Source organism: Syngnathus floridae, chromosome 17 (assembly GCF_059516105.1).
Source record: "Syngnathus floridae isolate MCC-2025c chromosome 17, RoL_Sflo_1.0, whole genome shotgun sequence".
Lineage (NCBI taxonomy): Eukaryota > Metazoa > Chordata > Actinopteri > Syngnathiformes > Syngnathidae > Syngnathus > Syngnathus floridae.
The window spans coordinates 1,104,758-1,128,713 of record NC_142429.1 but is presented as its reverse complement, the minus strand read 5'-3'; the positions used below and the strand labels follow the sequence as shown (position 1 = coordinate 1,128,713).

Below are 23,956 nucleotides of genomic sequence, written 5' to 3'. Positions count from 1 at the left end.
CCTGAGTATAAGTCGCCCCCCCACCCAAACTATGAAAAAAACCGCGACTTATAGTCCGGAAATTACAGTACTGGAAGGGAGAGAAAAAAATGAAAGCTGAAAAAGAAAGACAGAGGGACAAAAAAATGAGATGACCGTGGCGTTATAAATCACGACATGTGCGTGTGACTTCATGCTTTGAACGCTGGGCCACCACGCGGGACAGTCAGAAAGAGAAAGTGGTCATTAGTGGCAACGGTGGCTAGAAGTCAAAAAGCCCTAGATAGAGCGGGCCTACGCAACAGACTCCGGCTCGGGGTGCTTTGTTGCTGGCCGCAGTCGAGCAAACACGCAATTACGTTTGGACTTTGCCACTGGTCTGTCGGACTGCTACATCTTGATCAACGGCAAGAAAGCTTCCAGTGCCGTGGCCGCATGCTTGTGTGATGCACAAGCCGCCATTTTTCTTCTTCCCAGTAGAGCGCTTTGGTACAATTGCAAGAGTATTTCCCACGGCCGTCCCGCTCTTGCCCATCACAGAGCCATTTGCAGCTCTTGTCCTTAAGGAGCCGAGGATGGTGGGATCCATCCGGCTTCCGTTTCACAAAGACTTACACATGGCACCTGTCCCGGCACGTTTAGGCGTGACGGGACGACGTGTTGGAAGGCTCATGTGCGTAAATGCAAATGCAGATGAGCCAACAAGCTCTCAGCCTCGGAGGAATGAGGATTTAACGGGGCCTCCCGCAGCAAATAATCAAAAAGTTTCCTTCCCAGGCTTCACTCAAGTGCTGAGCTTATTATCCCTTGTTGGCTGGAGCACACACGCACACACACAGTGAAGAACCTGATTTTGGGGGGTTGTTTTGTACAAAATGCTTAGGCTTACTTTGTGCCGTTTATGCTACAAAACCTCAACTGGACACTAATTTCCCCTTGCTTGCTATGATAGCACATTACAGATGCTACAAGTTTGTCATAAACTGCCGCGCCGCTCGGACTTGCGTTGAAAATTGAAATAAGTTGAGCATGTGACAAGCAAGGGCAGGGTTTAAGATCAACGAGCTGCAAGCAAGATGACGGCACATGCAAATCCACCGCAAACAATCTGCGTCAGGGAGGGAGGGAGGAGAGTGCAGAGAATCTTTGAAACAGGTCGCGCGAGTACAAGTGAGCAGAAGTGCGTCCGGAATGTGCGCTGCAAGGTGACTCCGGCTCCTCCCACCCAGCCAGCCAGCCAGCCAGCCAGCCAGCCAGCCAGCCAGCCAGCCAGCCAGCCAGCAAAAAGCAACACGAAAGAAAGCCTTTTTCTCGTGTGCGGAGCGGAGGCAGCAGGCGAGCTGGCGGGCAAGCGCGCAATTTTGACGAGATTTCAACGGTGCCTGTGGACTTTACAGCACGATAGAAAGGAAACAAAAGCCAAGTTAAGGTAAAACTTTTCACTTTCTTTGATGGCTCGCAGCTGGGTTCCACGCGTAAAACGGCTGGACGCGCTGGCTCACTTTTGGAGCAGCAGCGTTGTCATGGCTTGCTCGCATTGGGCTTTTGCGCTGGTGAAACACAGCAAATGGTCGCCTGAGCAGAAGCAAGTCGAGCTGAGGGAACTCGGAGGGGCTTTGGATCAATATGTACAAAAGATATTCCCAGTAGTCGATCATATCCAACACACAGCTCCTCTGAACATTGCTATGTCCTTTTGGTTTCATGACTGCACACCAACTTTGGAGTCACACAGCCGGCCTCAGGCATTGTGTGGGAATAAATGATGAGCACTCCAGCACAGGAGGTGGAGATTCCAAATGACACTTGGCAACCTTACGAGGGTGCTACTGCTGATGCTACTGCTGCTTCTGCTTTTCATCAAGCGGCAGTCAGGAAGCTGTTGATGAGTTACGCAAATGGATGGGAAGAGAAAGCGCACGGCAGAATGTGAGCGGCGGGCAGCGTGCCGTTTTGGGCAGCGTTGGCGAGTGTGCAAAGTGGAACTGAAAAATGCTGCAGTGCACATCAAGCAGCGAGAATAGTGGCAAGTATCGCATGAAACGGATTTTTTTTTAGTTGAAGACAGGTGAATGACAAAAAGGATGAGCGACAGCTGACTGACAGGAGGCCAAATGATCCAACAACCCCCACTGGTTGTTTCTGGGCTGGTATGCGGGAGACGCATGAGGATGGGACGAGAGGGAGTAGAGGGCGGATGCTCGTCCCAGAAAAGCCACCGCAAATTGCAGCCTTTTCAGCGGGGGGCCCTCGCGTACAAAAAAAAGCAAAAAGAGCACTTAATGTAAGGCTGTAATTAGTTTGGGGGGACTGGACCTTACGAGGCAAAAGCACACAGGAGTGCGCATGCGCACGAGCAGGGCCGATCCCGCAGGACCCGCATGATACCAGTTGAGCACAAACGCAAAAGTGACAATTTAAGCGAAGTGGCTGCTTTTTTGCAACGCTAAGCTCCCTGCGAATTGCAAGCAGTCTAACTGGCGTAAGAAGCAAAGGGGGAGCACCCCGAACTGCCACCACCCATTCAAACGGCGTACGGCAGAGTGCTCCCTTTCCAGTGGAAAGCAATACCGGTATTGGCGGCTTGAGCCAATGGCGCGCTCCACCTTCGCTACGCGCCCCATCCGCCTGGGTCCGAAGTCATCGGCCTGCATTCTTAGTAAAGAAAACAATGTTGCTCTTTGAGCAGCCAGCTTTTTCTTTGCGACACATGCTTTAGTAAGCGCTTTGGTGGTTGCAGGTGACGTCGTCTCTGGACCCGAGCAGGCCAGACCCGAGTGGAGCCACGCTAGAGTTAGAGTGCCTTCAGTGGGTGAGTGATGGCTCAAATGCTACAGTGTTCCATACAGGCTGAGGGGTGCAATGAGCAAGCCCATTTTCACATTGTTTCTTTCCCGTCCCGACGCCGTAAATGCCTGGAAATCAAAAGACGGCAACCGTGTTGGCCTCTCAACCTTTGGTTGCACACGGCTAACTCTCGCTAATTGCTTTGGGACCTCCTCCACGGCAGCCTGGTTTTGCTCAGCGAGGTGGGGGAGGGGGCGGGGCAAACAGAGGCAGGAGAGTGTGTGCGTGTTGCTGCTACTTATGCTCCAGTTGTGTTGACTTGACGCACGCACACATTCTTCAAGTGGAGGAATGCATAGCCGGCGCTCGCTTCCTGGAGAATATTTGCCACGCACGGTGTCCGATGCGGCAGCAACGAGGGCGACGCATAAAAGCTCACCAGGCACGTGCTCCCACTATCTGCGAGGGACAAAGATTTGAGAGATTGCATCGGGTCGCTCGGATTTGTCATTGAGCTCCCTCAGCGGGAGCTTTACGTATCAATGAGCTAAGCTGATGAAATTCAAAACGTTGACGTGTGTTACTGCCCAACTTTAGCCGATGGATAGACTGTACGTCATTGTGTCACTGTTAGCAAAAGCACACATTAACACACACATAAACTGATTATGTGCCGATGCAATACAATCAGACAGACACAACATGAAATCTCAAGATTCTTCGCTTTGCCAAGCATGCACAATTAGCAAGTGGCTGACCAGGCCTTGTGCTAACTGACCAGTGGTTTGGCGATCCTGTTTATAACGCGCTCCGTAATTAATATTGGACAATTTCATATGGCACAGCTGAACATGTCTCACGGCACACCAGTGGTTGTGAAACACTGGTGCGTTTACAATGCAGAGTGTGGAAGACCATTGGACTAAAACAAAAAAGGACACACCTATTGATTGACTTCATCGAGCATCTCTCTTACGCTCGCCGTCAGCTAGCTTGTGAGCTAACGCTGCGCTCCTGTTCTACTTAATGCCACTCGTGCAAATCTCAATGCTCCTCTTTCCACCCTTTCAACGATGTCCTCCGCAAATAAATAAATAAATAAATGCCATCCTAACCACAAATTATACCGTTAAAAGAAGACACGCTAATAACAAGTCAGTAAGCGCTGACATTCCGACAATTACAATGCATGTTTGGTGATGAATGTTGGACATCAATTCAAAGCGTCTGCATGTGGAAAGACACGCTCAATCAGTCATTCATCAGGCTCCAAAAAGCAGGACACCACATCCTCTATGATGACAAGAGCATGGATGAAGAAACTATTGGGGCCAGTTATTATATTTCACCCTCCACCTCCCCTCGTTAGGTCATACAGGTACAACCGGTGACAGACTGTAATCTGTGACACGCAACGGCACACATACTTGGCAGTCCATCATGAACATAGCAGACATATTTAGACTGAACAGGTATAGGTACACCTGCCGAGGCGCTTTCAAAGTCAAAAGTCAAAGTCAGCTTTATTGTCAATTTCTCCACATGCCAAAGACACACAAAGAAACCGAAATTTCGTTCCCCCCTATCCCACGGTGACAAGACATAGCTCACAACAGACAAACAAGTATAACAAAAGCGTGCTGAATAAATAATGAATAAATAACACAACAAATAAATAAATAAATAAATAAGAGGAGCAAAAAAAAAAGGAGCAAGTGCGCCTACAGCAGACATTCCCGAAAATAGCGCAACAGTGCCGCACGCTACGCAGAAGGGGGTAGCGAGTTCAGGGCCCTAACAGCCTGGAGAAAGAAGCTGTCTCTAACCTTTGCTTATCCGCCTTCGTCCTCCCCAAAATCTTGCTCGTCCATCACAAATCCTTAGTCACAATGACACATTACCCCGCCGGATTATGGATAACAAGATCCATCTGTGGTTGCGTGTGGACACTGCTGACAGCAGAGAAGAGGAACAAACAAACACGGGGCCGTGCCATGGACAAACAACGTGGAAAGAGTCAAGGAGCTGCCTCCCATCAGTCTGAGCAATTCTCTACATTTTGCCTGTCCGGATCCAATCGTGGCTTCCCATTAACAGATGCCCACGAGGCGCCGTTACTGCTTCTGCGTCTGTCAATGGGGGAGGTGTGTTCTCTGTTTTGGAGTCAGAGCAATCAACACTTGAGCTATTAGCCAATTTACGTTAGGGCAAACAAGCCAAAGCCAAATCCTGTGTGTTGCAAAAGGCAGACAAACCAATGAGGGGCAAGCAGCATGAACGACTGACCGCCGCTAAACACGCCATCGCCACACGACCGGAGCATTGCACAAAGGAACTCATTTATAACAACTGCTGGAGCGCATCAGTTTTTTTTTTCTTTCTCTCCAAGCTGTCATTCATTTACGACCAGCACACTTCTCTTTTAAATCTGTCATCTTGAAAAGTTCTTGTTGCTCTCCGCATGCCAAGGCCGTCACACAGACAATTGCGCTTTTTTAAAGTCAGCTGCCGGCAGGCTGAGGAATGTCTCAACAAGCTCGCAAGGGGGGAAAGACGCCGAGCCCGAAGGAGGGAAGGAGGACGAGCTTTCCGCAGCGCCCTAAAGCAAGCCCCCCATTACGTTGCAGCCGCCGTTGTTTTCAAACTCTTCTCTCAACATCCCTCAGGTCTCGTCCACCAATGAAGCCACCGCCCCCCAAATGACGGGCTTTATGGCCAGTAGGTCAACTGCGTCCTGGCATCATTATTTGGGATGGCCCCGCATGTTGGGATGATTCCGACTCAGCACATGACAGCAGGAAAAATAAGATATGCTGGAATCTTTTCCAGAGGGGGCTGCAAAAGAAAGGCCTCTGAAAAGGCCGCGGCTGAGATGATACAGGCTCTTTTTCTACAGCTCCCCAAATGCCCCCCACCTTGAGTTAGCATGCTGGTAAAAACAAAGACGCACAACAGTGATGGCAATGTCACGCATTGAGATTGATGAAAATGGCTTGGATACGTATGGCCTGACAACCCCGCGCAAGAACAGAGCACTCCGTGTGTGGTCTCAAAAGCATTCCACATACTTGGTGAAGGTATGAGCACTGCAGAGACACAAACGACTGAAGCAATAAAGTCCCAAAAGTATGCGCAGCCTTTGCTATGAGGAAATGAGAGCTTTTAGCTCTCGCCGAGCCAGACACTTAAAGACTGCAGCCTTTCTTGTGCCTTTGCCACAATGAGACTATTGTACCTGAGGGAGGTGGAGAAACACGCACACGCGCGTACACGCACACAGTCGTTCTAGCTTACTCGCTGCAAAGATCCAAAAATCTGTTGACAGATAGAAATGAGGCCTGTAGCGGCCCCACCTCCCACTCATTCCCGAGTCCACTGAGGCAATAATAAAGTATCTTCTTTCTCTCTTGGTTCCTCTTGGCACACCTTTCCCTCATCTTTGATCTCCTTGCAGTCTCGCAGTCCAGAGAGTTTGTTTTGCAAGCCTGGCTTTTAGGTAACCTATCAGGCGCTTGATTTGTTTTGTTTTGTTTGAAGTAGTCGTGATGTGTGTTGTGGTGACGTGAGGTGCATGTAGCATTTTGTGATTTTTCCTGAATTGAGGACAAAACGGACTCGCGCCTTCAATGCGGTCGTAGAAACGTGTGGTCACCATTTTCTGGCAGCCCAAGGCTAAAGTGCTCTGCTTTACCAAGCCTTATATGCAAAATTTTATCTCTGGGAGTAATGTAGCGGCGGTGCAAAGTGCTGGACAGCTCGTTCCACTGGTTGCAATTGTCGTCCGTCCCAAGCTTTTTGCAAGTTTTCTTATTTTCAGCAGTTTGCTGGTGTCCTGATCCCCCATTCAGCCTTCAATGGGAGGTGACTGACACTCTTCTCTCGTCTCTTTTGTTTCAGGCTCAGCGGTGCGCAAGATGAAGGTCTTTCTCATGGCTCTGATGCCGCTCGTTGTCATCCTCGTCAGTCCCGAGGACATTGCCGAATGCCCAAAAGGCTGCTCTTGCTCGACGCCGGAATCCATCTTGTGTTTCCAGAGACGTTCGGCCACCTTTCCGCATGGAGTGCCCCCCTTGACGAGGAGCCTCTACCTTTTTTCCAACGGCATCGAGGGCTTATCCGCAGAGGACTTTGACGGTCTGGAGAACTTGGAAATGCTGGACCTAAGCCAAAACAAACTGACCCAACTTCCCGACAGGGTCTTCCTCCCCCTGACCTCTTTGAAAAACTTGGACTTGTCATCCAACCAAATCAGCCGCATTTCCGAGCACTGCTTCCGAGCTACGGTCCTCCTCGAGCGCCTCTATTTGTATGCCAATCATATCGAGAACATCCACCCCGCTGCTTTTAGTGGCTTGGATAACTTGCTGGAGCTAAAATTGCAAGGCAACAGGCTGACGTCTTTGCCTGTTCTGGTGATGCCCCGGCTGCTGCTGCTGGATCTGCGTTTCAATGCCATAACTATGATAGGCCCCTCGGACCTCCAAACGCCCAATCTTGAGTCACTCAAATTAGGCGGCGTGGGACTGAATGACCTGAATTCGGAGCTGATTGGCAGTCTGAGGAACCTGCACGAGCTGGACGTCTCAAGCAACCAACTGAGGGTTCTGCCACCAATCCTGAAAGAAATTCGAGGGCTGATTTACCTCAGCCTGGCTGGCAATCCCATGGGCCCTTTTCATTTTCAGGACCTGAGGAACCTCCAAGAACTGAAGGAGTTGGACATCAGCAGCCTGAGTCTGCAAGGGCTCCCGGCTGAGTTTGGTCAGCTATTCCCTCACCTTACGAAGTTGACCGTGGCAGAGAACCCCTTCAACTGCTTGTGTAGCTTAGCCTGGCTCACAAGATGGCTGCAAGCCCAAAGCATTACGCTGGAAAGAACAGAGGAGACCCGTTGCCACTTTCCCCCAATCAATGCTGGCAAGGTTGTAGAGAGACTGGAGCACCGAGATTTTGGCTGCCCTACCATGACGACGCAAACTGTGACCTCAGCCAGAACTCCGAGCGCCGTTCCTGTCGCGACCTTGGCCAGTGTTACGACAGCTATTCCGATGCATGAGGCTAACCATAACGACGACACAAACCAAGACAATCTCTTTCCGCCAGTTCCTGCGTCCCCAAGCAGCAGCAGCCGCATTGTGGAGTCCGGCAAGGAACAGCACTTCTGCCCCTCTCACACCTGCCTGAATGGTGGCACTTGTCGTCTGGACCACTCCGGTCAAGTGGAGTGTAGCTGTCCTCTCGGCACCTCTGGGTTTTATTGCCAAGTGCAAAATCAGCATCCCTCCTCACCCCGCGTGACAACAGTCATGCCAAACGTGCCAGCGCTCATTTGGCGCCAGGCAACGTCCACCTCCATCCTGCTGGATCTTCATCACTACATTGAAACACAGCCGTACATCCGCGGCATCCGCCTCACCTACCGCAATCTCTCTGGGCCGGACCGCAGACCCATGCAACTCAGCCTGCCTGCATCGTATCCGGAATATAGACTCCGAGGCCTTAAGCCTAACTGCACATACGCCATTTGCGCCAGTCCGCTGGGGGCCCTGAATGGCATCGAGAGTGTCTGCACTCAGGCGCATACGGCCGATGAGAAAAACGCCAGCGTCAGCGGGGCACAAATGGTGAACAAGAAGATGACCGCCATGCTGGTGCCCTCCATGGCCATCTTGCTTCTGCTGGTGCTAATAGCAATCGCCGTGGGAGTGGTATGCTTTGTCCACAAGAAGAGGGCCAAAGGCCACCTGGACCTGCAGCGCGAGCCCTCTCAGCCAGAGCTGGATGGTGTCAACGGGGCGCTGCCTCAGAAACAGGTGCAACTCCCCATCCCCGAACCCGCTGTTCAAAACAGCAATCTGGAATATGAAGTGCTACTGCTACAGGATCACTGCATATCAAGTCAAAACTTTTCATCACACAAGCCTTCCAACTTTTGATATCTGGGTCAGAGTGAAAAAGGAAAGAAAGAAAGCTCTGCTCCGCATCGGCTAATGCATAGAGCAGTCTGTTGCCATTTTAGACCTACTGTGCGTCGTCACCTCGTGACAAATGGTGACAGATTGGAATCTTTGAAGATTAGAAATGGTTTGGTGCCAGCATGGGCAATCAAGGAGCTTGTTGGCCCCCGCAGTGTCAGACAGTCTAAGTCGATGCGAGTCTGCAAATACGCAAACTAAATCCCCTTTTGCACCATTTGGACGCACGGGCCGTCACAAAAGGGGGCAAGTCATCGGGATTATGAGCGGGTACAAGAAAGCTGTTGACTGACCAAACACCTTATGCAGCATTGCGCTTGCCTCAGTTACATTAAACACACATGAGAATTACACACAGTGACTATTTATTATTTATTCTTCCTATAAGGGAACTGCAGGGTTTACCCTGTACAAGATGAGTGCCTTTGAATATAAGTAGGCATCACGCCGGCAATCATTGTGCACCCAACGTGAATTAATAAGCAGACTGTCGTTTAGATGGAGACTTGCAAAATGGTGTGGAGGGCAAGCACAAACTCACTTTGAGTATGATGATGCTTGTGCGTGCAGACGTGCAGGGGGACAGATCTGTCAACATCAGTCATGTCGGGACTTGCGCTCGGCAGCCAAGCCCTCTTTCTATTCCATGGTTCATTGCATGCCAGACTCCTCTATCAACACATCGGCCAATGTCTTGCATATTCAGTGCAGCAATTGAAAGAACTCATTGACCAAAACTAAGCAATATAACTGGAATATGTTTCTGTCAAACAGAAATCCTTGAAAATGAGAAATATTGTCAATGTGATTGTAAATTACTTTTTCCCTGTTTATTTTGGAAAATGCCTTGTTAATATTGTTGTTCTTTTTATTATTATTGCGGGAGCTCATTTGTACAAGTGGAGATTAAATGAACATGCAAACAAAAACACATGGGCCTATTGTGGTGGTGTTGTTGAGCTGGACATACACGTTGACCTCATTCAGGAGAAGACGACGTTTTCAGCCAAAAGCTAAATGCTAATGCTAAAAAATGACAAACCGCTACTGCACCTTGTGTCTGTGGATATGAAATGCTAATACTAAAAACAACATGACGTCTCTTGCTGTTTCAATCGTTGTTGTTGCACCTAAAGGCAAATCAAGACGCAAACAATGTGAGGGCAGTGTGAAGACACAACGCTCTGTGCCCGTCCGTCTGTTGCGGTTTCGGTCAGGTCCTGTATGTGTCTGGAGCGCATGTTTTACACTCGAGGAGACTGTCAAAACAAACCGAGGACTGGGAATGGTGATGCAAAAAACAAAGCTAACAACAACATAAGGCGCTTCAACATGTAGTATGTCTAAACTGTTCCCAAAACTCGAGCCAGACCCAAGCATAATGTCATTAAAATATATCACAGTTTTTTTCTTTATTTACATTTTTAACAAGTTACAATGAGGACGCTATAATAATCAACAAATAAGTCAATTATTAACGATCAATGAACCAATTCATTTCTCCAGATAGGCACTATTCCAAATCAACTTGACTGAGACTTTCAGTGTACTGACAAGATCTTGATGCTCCCTATTGGTCAAAAGCAGAGCTTTGCATCTGACTCACTTTTTTTTTTTTTCTTTTTCTTTTTAAAAAAAACACGAGACAAAAGTTGACCACCCAGCCGTTTGTTTTAAGACTGGGACGCTGGCAGGGAATCAAAACAGCATACACGCACACCTACAAACAAATAAACTGGCCCATTGAACACAACTGTTGTACCCCCCCTTCATATTTTGATGCAAAACACAAAGAAATGACAGACTGGTTACACGGGATAAGTTGTATTTTGCCAAGCCACAGGCACAGTTTGTGCATAGCAAGCCAGGAAGTGCCCAAGGAGAACATTCATCACACCGTGTGGCTGCATGCTAATAAACACAAAAAGGGCCTCAAAAGAGTAGAATCGCCGAGTCGGGTGGGTTTAAAAAAAAAAAAAAAAAAAAAAAAAAAAAAAAAGAAAAAGTTGTGTGGGGGTTGGGGAACCCGGTACCGTTTTGTTTTTAGAAGCTGCTTCTCTGGCTCTGTTGGCGCTTGCCTAGTTTCCACCGCTTTCTCTCGCAATGCTCTGGCAGAGGGTGGGAGGCAGGCCGTCTGGTTGATGTGCGCTACGTCCACACGAACAGCTTGGCTGTGGGAGACGTACCCTTCACGTTGCGTCCACAAAATTAGGGAGGTCCTTTCCAACTTGACTTCCACATTTTCATTGAGAGGAGAAACTCTACGTGCTGCTGATGACCGCTCTCCATGTGTATTAAAAAACAACATGAAGGCTGGCTCCAAAGATTGGAAAGGAAAGAACAACTAATGACCTTTCTCCCAAAAGAAGTGCACTCAGTCTAAACACAAATGATGACTGTCCGACCATAATGGGAGGCTTAAACTGCGCTCCCCTGCTAAAGTGACCTTTGAACCCTGGCCTACGAACCCAACACCTGTTGGGGGCCAACTGGTGAAAAGACGCGCTAACGTTATCAGAACCCTGTCAGTGGGAAGGGTCTGCACAGTCACAAATGTCAGAACAAGAAGTGGGCCTTTTTTAATCTGCGCTCTTTAGACCCCTTGCTTTGTTTCTGAAACGTGATTGGTCAAGGCTAAACATGGATGTCGGCACAAAGAGATCCTCAAAAGGAGCCATGGAGACTATCATTTTGAGTGGCCATTCTAGACAGCTGTACGCTTCCAACTGTTTTGCTAAACAAACAGTGACGTTTCTTACGTCATGTTTCAAATTTCACCTCAATGACAGAACTATCCTGCACGGACCAAACAGCCCCATCCATTTTAGCATTAGCATGAATGTGATGGATAGGCAGCATACAAGAGCTTGTTTTTCCATTTCCAAAAGCTAGAACCCACCGAGTTCCGTTTGCGTTCACAATTCACGATTCCAACCGTGAAAGTGTAACATAAGCCGATCATTTGTGCAGCTCGAGTGTCACGCGCGCGAGCAAACAAAATTGACTTCTGTGCCAAACGTCACTCGCTGTGCCGCAGTGGTGGCAACTTGGCGAGCGTCAGAGTGCGCCCGAGGGCCCGGAGCTTCCCTCGGCCTCGGGGCAGTGCGAAAGCCGCCACTGCGTTGAACAAACATCAACAGACACTGGGCGACTGACAGGCAGGCTGACGCCACGTGCCTTGGTGGGTGCCGGCCAGCCCTGGCTGTGGCCTGGAAACGGACGCAGGACGCCGACCAAAGCGCGAGTCGCCATCCCGAGTGGATCCCAGGCGGCTCAGTGGAAAGTTTGCTCGGAGAAGCTATTCATTGAGCAGGCCCCCAAACTAAGGTAGCCAGAACTTCCCGAGCGACCGCAAGCTAAATGTAAACTCCGTGCGTAGCAGAAAATAGCATAACTGTGGCGAGCCAGAAGGGAACCCAGATGATAGTGCACAGTGCATGCGGAGGCCCGAGCCCAAGCAGGGCGGGGTGATTGATGGATCACATAAAAGTCCAGTCACCAAAGAAGGAAACGACTTAATAGAGACCAGAGAATAAATTGTGCAAAAAAGGAGGCACTCTCGATGGAGGATGCTTTTCTGAAAAGAAGTAAAGCAGATGGAAGAGTTGGTGGGGGTGGAGTAGGGGTCTCTCGAGTTCCACCGCTGCATATTTTCCATCTTCAGAGTTAGACTTTAGCCAAAGCAAGTGAAGGTCAGAAGCGGCGAAGGCTCTGCCAACTCCATCTCTGCAGCTGGGATGCATTCTTTCCTTCCTAATTTCTTTCTTTCTGGCCGTCATCAGCTTTCATCTCGTTATCCTCCTCCGTTCAACCTGGAAAGGACTTGGCCAGTTTCCACGTCAGGAGGCGCTTGTGTCCGCACTCGCATGGCCACGTGTCTTCTGAACTTTTTTGCAACTTTTTTAGCAAAGTGCGCTTGGAGGGCAACGCCTGATATTGAAGGGGGACAAAAATGACGGGAGGGCTACAGAAACCGAGGAGAGCGGCAAAGGGGTCACAGCAATCTAGCAATTTCAAGACGCCAGGTGTAGGGGTCACTTAAATTTCCCTCTGTAGTAAGATCTACATCAAGGTAGCCCAAAAGATCAACTGTCCGTCTCCAAGTTTGAAACCTTTCATTTTCTGTCATTTTCGTGAGAAGCCGGGTGAGGTTAGATCTTGCCCGGTGATAAAGCGCTCGCTGTTCTCACTGTGAAATAAATAGACGCTAAGAAGGCAACGATGGTCAAGATGCGTGGAGACAACACGGGTTTTCTTCACACATGGGTGTCTCTTCTTGCTATTTGTTCAGCAGGCTTATGTTGTTCCAGTCAGGTACCACTGAAAAGACAGATTCCGTCGGGATATAACCTTCGTCTCTTGAGGAACAAGTGGATGCTTCAAGATTTTCCTGCCTTGTCCGTGCGTTCAAAAATGTACCTAAGGATCTTTGAGGGAAAGTTTCTCTTAGCCCCCATCTCTTTGAGAGCTGACCCGTACCAATAGCATTCAGTGGAATCCAGCAGAACACAACCAAACAAAGGAACACAGCACATTTTCAGAAGGTTGCGACAAAAGCATCCCAAAGAAGAACAACGATTTATACTCCTGCCTGTCCAGGTCCCGCCTGCATACATCTTCAAAGACAAACTTGGGCTATTATGTTTGTCACCGGTTGGGTCAGGAATTCAAGCTGGTCTTTACCTGCGAGTCTGAAAGATGCGAAGTGAGTGGGACTGACCATTCTGAATTGCCTGCAGCGATGCGGGCCCGCCACCTCACGATTGGGCTGCATTAGAAGACACACCTGTGCCCCCAATGCACTCCCGCACACCAAATGATGGAACAAAGAAAGCAAAGCTCGTATCCACATTTCCCAACGGAGCAGGAGACTCGTGCAAGATGCTTAATGGATCACAATATCTATAGATATAGTACGTAAATAAAACCCTATGAGGCCAACAACCCTTATGTGAAGACCATCTACTTTTGAATGGTGTACTGTACCAGAGCTGCAATTTCCCAGTGAGGTTACGGACAAAACACAGCAAGGGCTTGCAGCTTTTCTCTAAGCGCTCGGGCCCCATTGCACAAAACATCTGCACAAGTGCCGGCTGACTAATTGACCTCATTGAAATAACGTAGCGTTGACGTTAGAGCAGAACAATCGACAGAGCCCCCTCAGCTGGAGTCCCAACCCCGAGGGTCCTCACCGTTTTCTTCTCTTCTTGCACTGCTAAATTGCTTTTGCACAATGGGCAAATTCTTTCCTGGCCACCGCAAGATGCTGAACTCTCCCGCTGTCTGCAGTTCCAAGAGCATTTGAATCTGCTTGGGGTCAAGTGCACTTGCGGGGGACATCGAAGCATGAGGAGTTCCATGCAGGTGAAGGGCAGCTTTTGTTGTCATAACGTATTCCTGACCAATGAGGGGAAATGGGACAGGCAGCAGCAATCTGGTTCCAGCCCTTATCTTGCTTGCATTCAAATACACAGGGAAAAAAAACAATGACTCACTTTACGACATGCTAATCGCAAACAGAAGTCACGCTCGCACTCAATTCCTGGCAAAACAGTGAGACGCCATTCATTCGGGTGACAGACAGAACTTGCCCATGCGGGCCTTTGCCATGTCCAAAATGACACAGCCTCGGCAGCTTCACACATTCAGAAAAACAGATGTGCGACAATGGCCGGGAAACGTCTACGGCAGTGCTCCCCAACCTTTATAGCACCACGGACCGGATTACTGTCAGCCAATAATTTCACGGACTGGTGTTTGATAATGTCACGATTTTTGCGAAGAAAACTTCTAAAAACAATGCATCAATCAAAAAATAGCATCAATAAATCAAATAATCACCGGCTGCACATTGTTTATTAAAGTTTTCTTTGCAAAAATCGTCCGTGTGAACTATCCCATTTCGCATAACAGACCAACCACAATCTTAAACATCACCGTACTGTCTTTTCAGCCAATCATATAGTAGAACAACAACAGAAGCACGTCACCGCATAAACACTGCCATCCCAAAACACCCTCCGACCCTTAGTTCCACGGAGGAATTATGTATGCGAACGCCACAGTATAGTATAATAATAAACGTGAATCCACTGTGTATTCCTATGCAACTTTACCTGCAGCATCCTCATAATATCGCGCCAATATAACATGAGTAATGTTATGCTATGTACACGTCACCAAGGTGTAAAATCATGCCTTCATTATTCTTTATTGTGCGGCCCGGTACCAAATGATCCACGGACCGGAACCCACTCGTTTCGAGGACAAATGGCAGTCACATGGGAAGTGACATCCATTGGCCAGGGGCAGAGCAAAGCAAAGACGAAAAAGTCAAGACGGGTAAGAAGGACCCGTAAGAAGGACCCATATGAAGTCTCCCTCTCCCAAAAGTCTCTGCGACTGTTTACTAACATAACGACTTATTGCTCCTATCCTTTGTCAAGCAGTGGCAATCTGCTCACAGGCGGCGGAGGCCGGCGGAAAGCATCCACTAATGGGAAACACACTTGCTTGAAATCATCTTTGTTCTTCCACCTTCCACAGTCTAGAGTGAAGTGGTTTGGGAGACTTGATGATTTCAAGTTGTTCCATTTTGTGGAAGGTTGCAACAATGTAAACATGCGTATGAGTGTCAACCCTGAGATGAGATTGCAGGCACTAGCGTGACAAGCAAACACGAGCCGGAATAGTTCTTATTCCCCATTGTGCCTCTCTGGACTAGGACTCCTCCCCCGTGTCCAGGCACGGCATCCATATGCTTGCATGCACACTGCAAGGGCGCCGGCGCGCATCCCCTGCCGGCCGGCCTTCCTCGCGTCTTTGTCACAACCATCGGCCACTGAGACATTAGCCTCAACGGAAAGGCCAAATATGACAAAATGGAAACACAATGGCCCCTGACACTGAGGAGGAGATGGCGGCTTCTGTACATGGAACACATCCCAGATGCTAGCACATTGGATTTGAGAAATGGCAAAACAAAACCCATTTTCCCTTATGGAATATTGGGGGGATGGGGAACATGGGCCGCACAGTCTGCAAAACGACGACTGCCACGGACGGAGGAGGTCGGAAGGGACATCTGAAGAAAGAGATTTGCCACGCTCCCCATCTTTTCTTCTGCGGCAAATTCACACCAAAAAGTCTTTCTAATCCCTGAGCGCATACCTGTGGGATGAAAGCTCTGTGAATTCTATTCAACATCCCGTGCCAAACACTCTGCATACTTCCATCAAATACAATTCCAGAACTCAGCAAAACTATTGCAGAAAGACAAGAGACAGAGGCAAGTCCAAAAAAGGACAACTTCAAGTGTCTTAACAACAAATGCACGTCATGTAAACTTCGACATGAAAGTCTGGCTGGACTTTTAGATCTAAAATGGCAGCCCCCAGAAGCTTGTCCTACTAAATTGCAGATACATGCTCAAAATAATACAAAGTATGGTGGAACCGAGTTGGAGTCTCCTGTGAGGACAAGCGCCTTCCTTTACTGTTGCCACCCAATCGCAAAGCGAAACCTTAAACGAGGAACAGATTACGTCAGTTTGATCTGCCAGAATACGCAGTTTAGGAGTGTGCACGGTGGTCACATCTGGAAGTTGGCGCAGGCAGATGATGACATTCACCCAACCCGAGGACGGCAATTGCTGCCCTCCCAGCCGTTGATGGGTGACAACAGAAAGGCAAAGACGGCCACGTTGGAGTTTTTGTGCGCTTTGCTTAACAGCTGCCGCTAATCGCCGCAGGAGAGCAGTCATCTGGGACTGATTTTGCCAGCACGTGCATGGGTTCTGATGGAAGAAAGGGACAAGTCTCTCCTCTCCTCTCCTAACATCCATCTTTTTTTGGAGGCTGGATTGATGACACCCAGTGTTCCAGATCGCGCACGCACGTACACGTATGTGGCCATCAGCTGCGTTCACAAGCGCAGTTTGTGTGAAAACAAAAGGCAATGTATCCCTGCCACAGTCTTGATTTCAAGTCCAAGCACCTCCCAAGTAAGATTACTCCATCATTACGAAAATGACGCCGAACCCACAGCCCAATTCTCCCGTCTGGAGGGAGCCCATGGGGGCAACTTTGTGGAAATCCCATGAAAGCAGTACTATTGAAAACTGCACACGGCCAAACGCTAACTTCACAGAGTCCAGCCTGCCGCTTCAATGCCACTCCATCTTTACAGCCACCCTTTCAATTATGAACAGAAAAAAGGGGAGGTCTCTCTTTATGGCCTAAAAATGACAGGGAAGAACTGCTCCACTGTGCTCGTTTGACTTTGAGCTTGCAATTTGGGCATCTACTCATGTGCGGTTACATTGGATACGTGTCCCTTCAAATCGACTACGAGATGAGACAATGACACATGGGCATTAAATCTGCATGAAGCCAGCCTTAAAAGTCGGCCGCAATGTTTTTTTTTTGTTTTTTTTGGTCTTTCTCATATTCTTAAAAAGCACGTGACGGACGGCACTATCAACAGAACGCTGCGCTTCCCACAAGTCCTCTGCAGACCGAATCCCCCAACACATTCACCCCGTCACGGCGGTTGTTGATACGAGTACACATTCGCACAGTGAACGGCACGGCACGAATGCCGGGGGATGCTGCAACAGCAATGGGCAGTCCGCGTTGATGAGGTAAAGCTCAGAGGGTGACGGGAACCTCTACGAGGGTGGGTGCCATGTCTGGCCGAGACATTTATGAGCCATTAGGACGGACCCCCACGGCTTGCACGACACTCACCCGCCAGAAGCACCGAAGGTCTGAGACCTCACAGAAGAAGTCAAGTTCCTGCCGTCCCAAAGCCTCACCTCTCGGTTGTGTATCTAAAAACAGAACATGACTCGACATGAACGCCTCCACAATCGGAACAAGCACAGCGTGGAAGACTTTCTCTTCTTCCGGGGCTGAAGAAACTTTGGCGCTTAAGAGTCACGTTTGATTTTTAAAACAGACGGCCCGGACTTCAAAAATGTACTGCAGTGCACGTGACATCTGCATTTTGGTCCACCGCTTCTTCTCCACATCTTGATTTAATTTGTATCACAATTTAAAATTGGAGCCACACGAACAATGAGCAACGGAAAAGGAGCACAAACCCCCTTGTTACCTTATCAAAGCCCGTAGTCAGCAGAAAGTCATCCTGGGCCCACAACATGCGAGAATCTTTGTGGCTCTGAAGGCAGGCGGCGCTCTGTGGAGACAGAGTGTACCTCTTGAAAATGTTCCCACGGTGGGTGTGTGAGGAGCAGAGAAGGCCACGTCGGTCAGTGGACAGGACGCAAATGGCCACACTAAAGGGGAGCTTGTTTGTTTGTCACCGACACAAGCGGCCCGTAACGCTGATAGTTATTTGGGGCTCAAACACAAATGTATGAGGAGAGGGACACTATTGCTGCTTGAAGTTGAAATTAGTCAGCGCTCCGTCCAATCAAATCTCCATGGTTGGAAACAAGGGCCTCGACCAACAAGGCCCAACAAGCGCCTGGACTCGGCCAACAAGGGCGCAAGCGATGGCTGCTGCATCCGTTTGTGTTAGCCGCCTGCTTTGGCTCCTCCACCAGGCAGAACGGTGTTACTTGCAGGGAATGTTGCTTCACCCGCCAGGATAAAAATCAGGCGTCAGCATGCGCATGTGTCAACAATTAAAGGCGTCCCACTCTGTGCGCCAGAGCAAGGGAGACTTCGTAATATCACCATCTCTTCCTCCAACGCGGCACTCGCAGGGAGCCAACGCGCCCCAACTGCTTTCAGACGCAGCTCCCGAAGAAGCTGCCTCCTGACTAAGTAGAAGTGGCAGACCGCAGCCCCGACTCAACTTGATTTGGGCAGAGGCCATGTGGCTAGAGGAGAGGCAGGCGGAGATTGCTGACTCAGGGGCTCGCTCGCATGCCTATTTGAAGAGCGAGCAAGATGAAGAATGGCATCACTTTGACTTTTCCTTTTCTCGCCTAGACTGGCTGGGAGCCGGTCCGGGGCCAATGGCGAGTCCAGTTTTTGCTTCATTTGGATGTATTTTTTTTTGCAGGCAAAGTGCCATTTGAATAAAGGTTGAGTTGATAGGTAATGTTGGAGTGGCATGTTTTGCAAAAATGCACAGCAAAGGTGAACAAATGCAAGCTGAGAAATCGTGTGTGTGTGTGTGTGTGTGTGTGTGTGTGTGGGGGGGGGGATGAGGAGAGCCGGATTTCAAATGGAGCTTCTTGTCGCCAATCACAATCGGAGAAGAGATGCTCACCTGAACTGCTTTCAGCTGGGCTCTTGGGTCAAACACTCGTAGTATCTTGTCCTAGAGGATTGATAATCATGATCAGCTTGTAGAACGAGCAACATACACGTTGCGCATCACTCCATCGGAAGGAAATGGACCCGAATGCGATCAGGCGGTCAGCAAGACGCGAGTGTTGAGATGCAGCCTTTTTATTGTACTTTTCTCAATTTGAGTTGTTCTTTGAGAGGGTAGTCCAAGAGAAGATGTTTGCTGTGCACGGATGGACAATCCCTAAAGAGAGGCTCAGCCATGCAAGTGTGTGTGTAGCAAGACACACGGCCCTTGGCTGTGAGCGAATCGAAAACAACCCGCTCTGCTTGGTTTTACAATGAGCATCGTTCCTCAGCAAGGGGAGTTTATGGACTCAACGCGGCGAAATCGCACACAATAAAAAGGTAATTGCTGCCTCCTCATTTTCCTGCCGCCCGATGATGTTGGGCATTTGCATAGTGGAGTGGCCCATGCGCGCAGAGATACGTTGGGGCACGGCAGGGGTGGAGGAGCATTTGACATTTGTGCAATTCAAACATTTGCATGCATGCAAACCACGGTCGAGAGCTCAGGCCCACACACATACAGGCCCTATTTGCTTTGATAAGCCAGGTCGGAGCACCCCAACGGAGTCGTTTGGGATCAACGACAGAGAAGAACCTGGAGCTACGAACTCAGCTCGTTACCCCGGCGAGTTCTTCAGGGTGGAGGAGGACGGCAAGCAGGCGGGACGCGTCGACAAGGACGTTTAGCCCCGTCGGGCTGTTGCTCTGATGAACTCACACCACTCTTAGAGTTTCAGAGTCATTACTGTGCAATAACATCCTGCTCTCCACACCTTTTTTGAATTGTCTACACTGTTTGTACTATGTGTCCTCTCTGCAACCAATGCAGCCTGGTCATCCTAGAAGAGGGACCCTACCATCAGTGGTCTCTTCTCAAGGTTTCTCATTTCCCCTAGCTGGAGTTTTGCGTTTTTCCTTGCCCTCTTGGGAGTTTAAGATCAGGGGATGTTTGAAAATATCTGCCATTTTTCACATGTCCTGAGTGTTGTTGTTAGTCACCTAAATGTTGAACAGAGGCTGTGATTTACCGAAGTCAAATTTCTTGTTTGGCACGCTCAAACATGGCGAATAAAAACTCTTGAATCTTGAGTCATGATTTGTAATCCGTCGCAGCAAAGACAAACAAAGGGGGTGGGGTCCCCATTTCAAAGGCGCCATTAATGTATTCAACGGGAAGCAGAGGCTCACTGGAGCACGCCCTTTCAGAATATAAGAAAAGCACAGCCCCCTCAGAAGGGGGAAAAGCAGGCTTCCATTGATGACTATGTAACAAAGATGATTGGGGCACAGCGGACCCTATTTGAGGAAAGACAGCACAGAAGTAGGCAGAATTCACTTTTCCCAAGAGGCCCCTATTCGTCTTGCCGCATTTACATATTAGAAAGGGATGACACAGACAGCAATTGATGGGGCACGCCGTCGATCGTAGCCGAGGGTTACGGTTACCTAAGGTTAGGTAACCCTAACCCTGCGATTGGCTGGCAACCGGTTCAGGGTGTCCCCCGCCTACTGCCTAATGACTGCTGGGATAGGCTCCAGCACAACTGCAACCCCTGTGGCCATGGACAAGCCATATAGAAAATGGATGGATGGCTTGAACCCATGTGGGTCAATGGCTTTATCTAGTGGTCCAAAATGCAATTATGGTTGATCACAAGCCGCCTCTAAGATCTGAATTACCTGATCTATAGATCTGGAGTGTTTTTATTTCAGAGTGACTTTGAAAATCCTTCATGGCAATGAGACAAATACCAAAAATAGGGTATTTTTTTTGATCGGATTAATAAAAACAGCCTGGGTCAAATTGACGGATTTATTCCCTGCTGACCTTTGGGGAGTATTGTCTTGTAGCTATGTGTGAGGTGGTAGCAACAAGCTCAAAAGTCTGACAGCAGCTTGCGCTCACCTTGCATGTGGAAGCCAGCAGGGACCCGTCCATTTTCCAGCTCAGACTCTGCAGTTGCTCAGCATGCTCCTCCAAAACTGAAGACACCACATGGCAAGGTCAACATTAGGCAGACAGGGATGGTTGCGTTAAGACCGGGAAAAGAAAATGAGGCACAGGCGTAAAATGAACACCTCATGAACGGGAGGGAGCATGTCTGTTCAGGGGTAAGCGCGGCTTGTCTGGCTTCGGCCATGTCGAGCGATGAACCACATGGCCAATACTCAAACCTGCGATGGAAAACTCACTTCGGAAGGACTGGCAACCAAGTATTTGCCTGCCCACCTGACCCATGCGAAATCAAGCCACAGAGCCATCCGCCTATTTCTGAAAAAGTGAGCGCTTGGGATTTTTGTGGAATTCGCATGTCCCATCTGGGCTACCTGTTCCGGCCCCTCATACGCGCATTGCCTTTTGTTTGGTCACGCGTAGAGCAGAGTAGCATTAGCTGCTGATCAGCGCCGCAATACAGAGTGCAAGACAAACACACGGGATCCACACGTCATCCAGACCAGACACAAGTATTGGGTCACACGTCCTCAAGTTACTTTTGTTCACCAAATGGCAAATGGTTCAGTCCGCGTGTCCCAAACTTCTGTCCCAAGCGTGGAGGGCAGCGCGCAAAGCGTGATTACCTGCGAGTGGCGCTTGCCGGCGGTCCGTGTCCCAAAGGAGTAGGCGCTTGGCGGCGCCGACAGCCAGCAGCCTGGAAGAGGTCGGGTGAAAAAGCAGCAGGTCGGGCCGTCCTTGCCCGGCTCCCAGAGTCAGCTCGGGTTCCGGAGGCTGCTGCAGCTCCGGATCGCACAAACGCCACAGTTTCACCTACGCACGCAGACAGAAACCGGGTTGGATGATGCACATATTTGTTTTGGGTTGGCTGTTGGAGGGACACGGAAGACAAGGTGAGGTCTGGAAAGGAAGCGCTCACCGTTTCATCCGCGGAGCACGTTACCAGAAGACGCTCGTCAAATGGAGAAAAGTCCAAATCGGTCACCAGATCTGACGGCAAGAGTACAAAGGATGAAGCTGGACTTTTTTGAAAGTGGACAGATGGTTGGCTCAGGCGACTTTTGCTTCCAGAAGCCGCTTGCCTCGTCGTAACACCCTAGCTCTCCGTTATGGCTGCCGTTCCATATATTTTAGCTTCTGTTAGGATTGTCTCTGTCAAGTGTTTTGGCCGTCATGCGACCATATTACCCATTCACATACACAAGCGCATTTCCTTTCAATGTTTCGTTGCTTTGACGAAAAGTACCCGAATGACAGGAGATATGGGTGACGCGCCATTGTCCGTCCGCAGCAGGCTTGGTAGACGTCAGGCCCAGCACACCGCCTCCTGAAAACGCATCATCACGATGTTCAAACGGACGCCAGTTGAGTCGCTTCCTTGGCACAAAAACAATTCTTACCGGCCTGGCCCGTGTTGAAGGCCACCAGCTCGGCACTCGCCTTGATGCGCTTTCCCTGGCAGGGGAAGGATCCGCCACCACGTACACGGTTGATCCATCCCTGGAATTTCAAGAGGCCACAGGTCACATCTGACTGCAAGTCAATCTATGTGCACAGGAGCTTGTTGTCGTCGTCGCCTTCCCTGCTGGCCTAAACACTTTGAGAGGCACAGACCTCTGCATGATTGCCTTTTTGTACATCACTGCACATTAAAATTGCAATTTGACAGTGGTGGGTTTGAAAGCTGGAGTTGGTGATTAAGGTCCACTGAGGGTGCAGGTAACATGCACACCCTGTCACTGCATTCAAGACGAGTTTCTTGCGCCAGATGGCACAAGAAACCCGCTCTGGGCTTTACAAGCAAAGTCATCAAGAAACAGGAAGCATGGAGCTGACACTCAAGTTCCTGTGGGAAACAAAGTGCAGAGGAAGTGGTGCAAGTGCACTCTATGTTGCGCAGCAGACAGCATTTAAGAAGTTTGACTTATATCGTAGTTAATTGTATAATGATGATGTACAGTTTTTTTTGCATGCATTCTTCGTTGAACCCTCCATTATTTCTACACAAGAACCGGTTAGCTTCCTTTAAAGAGTAGAATTACATAAACTCGCCCATCGTGTAGTGCCTGGGTTCCTTTTAAAACAAAAATTGGCTTCTGTTGATTCGAATTGTTGTAAATTAGTCACGTTGCGTTTACGCGATAAAAGTAGCATCACAGCGCCACCTGCTGTCTTTTAAATGGCATGACGAGATTGAAGGAATGCACGCGTGAACATTGCTGAGATTTTACAGCCACTATTACATAATACACCAAGGGAAGCTGCAGGCGTTGCTATCTGACATGAATCGGTTTTAAAAGGCATGCAAATGAAGTCCAGTCATGATAGATATGCTTTATAGATATGAAAGCAATGGAGCTTGCTTTGCGTCCACACACACAAAAATATCAGTCGTCAGTAGATGTGAATTATACATTTCGAAATGCAGGAAGTTCAACACAACAAGCAAGCAGGCGTTTTGCCCCACTCCCACAACACAGCGCGAGTTTAGGAGTAACCCGCGGTGATGCTAATGCTACAAAAGGAGCAGACACCACAAGCTCGTCGACCAACTAACTCACTCACATCCTTCTTGGCGATTTTTGGAGTGGTGTTTTTGAATTTGGAAGTCTTAAAGCGGTTCATGGTAGCCTGCTCTCGCTGCTTGAGGTGTCAGCGCCTTCCGGGTGTTTTCGCTGTCGCTCGCGTTGGCTGAGACAGCGACAGCGGGCGACCAGCAGGTTGCAAACGGCAGAGTGTTCCTGATACTAGTGTTGGCTCACGAGTGAACGATTCGTTAAAAACAACGAATCTTTTCAGTGAACGAGAGTGAACGAAGTGATTCGTTCTTTTTTTCAGTTCATATGATTTCAACCAGTAGATGTCCGTAATGCCTATTGAAGCTGGTGCCACCTCGCCGTAAAACAAAACGAAGAAGAAAATGACGTCAC

At 49.1% G+C, this 23,956-nt stretch overlaps 2 protein-coding genes across 5 annotated transcripts in view; one reads left to right on the top strand and one right to left on the bottom strand.

Moving 5' to 3' along the window:
• Nucleotides 1-23,867, bottom strand: part of coro7 (coronin 7) — a 34,330-nt gene extending 10,463 nt beyond the window's left edge. The window contains exons 1-9 of one of the 3 annotated variants that reach the window (XM_088358668.1): nucleotides 23,592-23,867; nucleotides 22,427-22,526; nucleotides 22,273-22,353; nucleotides 21,946-22,016; nucleotides 21,653-21,839; nucleotides 20,979-21,055; nucleotides 18,984-19,034; nucleotides 17,856-17,939; nucleotides 17,489-17,571 (exon numbers count right to left, since the gene is read on the bottom strand). In XM_088358668.1, the coding sequence (XP_088214794.1) occupies nucleotides 17,489-17,571; nucleotides 17,856-17,939; nucleotides 18,984-19,034; nucleotides 20,979-21,055; nucleotides 21,653-21,839; nucleotides 21,946-22,016; nucleotides 22,273-22,353; nucleotides 22,427-22,526; nucleotides 23,592-23,651 (794 nt within the window). In that variant the 5' untranslated portion in view covers nucleotides 23,652-23,867. The remainder of the gene's footprint in view (nucleotides 1-17,488; nucleotides 17,572-17,855; nucleotides 17,940-18,983; nucleotides 19,035-20,978; nucleotides 21,056-21,652; nucleotides 21,840-21,945; nucleotides 22,017-22,272; nucleotides 22,354-22,426; nucleotides 22,527-23,591) is intronic. The other 2 variants (XM_088358671.1, XM_088358669.1) reach the window with 2 other exon arrangements.
• Nucleotides 1,156-8,728, top strand: vasnb (vasorin b). Of its 2 annotated transcripts, XM_088358672.1 has the most exons (3): nucleotides 1,156-1,408; nucleotides 2,720-2,791; nucleotides 6,664-8,728. In XM_088358672.1, the coding sequence occupies exon 3, from the start codon at nucleotides 6,681-6,683 to the stop codon at nucleotides 8,700-8,702; it is 2,022 nt and encodes a 673-aa protein (XP_088214798.1). In that variant the 5' UTR covers nucleotides 1,156-1,408; nucleotides 2,720-2,791; nucleotides 6,664-6,680; the 3' UTR covers nucleotides 8,703-8,728. The 2 variants fall into 2 exon arrangements, with proteins under 2 accessions (XP_088214798.1, XP_088214799.1); XM_088358673.1 differs by lacking the exon at nucleotides 2,720-2,791.
• Nucleotides 23,868-23,956: the final 89 nt, after the last annotated feature.

Excerpts from the sequence above, each read along its gene's own strand:
- vasnb (XM_088358673.1), top strand. The coding sequence starts at position 6,681 with ATGAAGGTCTTTCTCATGGCTCTGATGCCGCTCGTTGTCATCCTCGTC.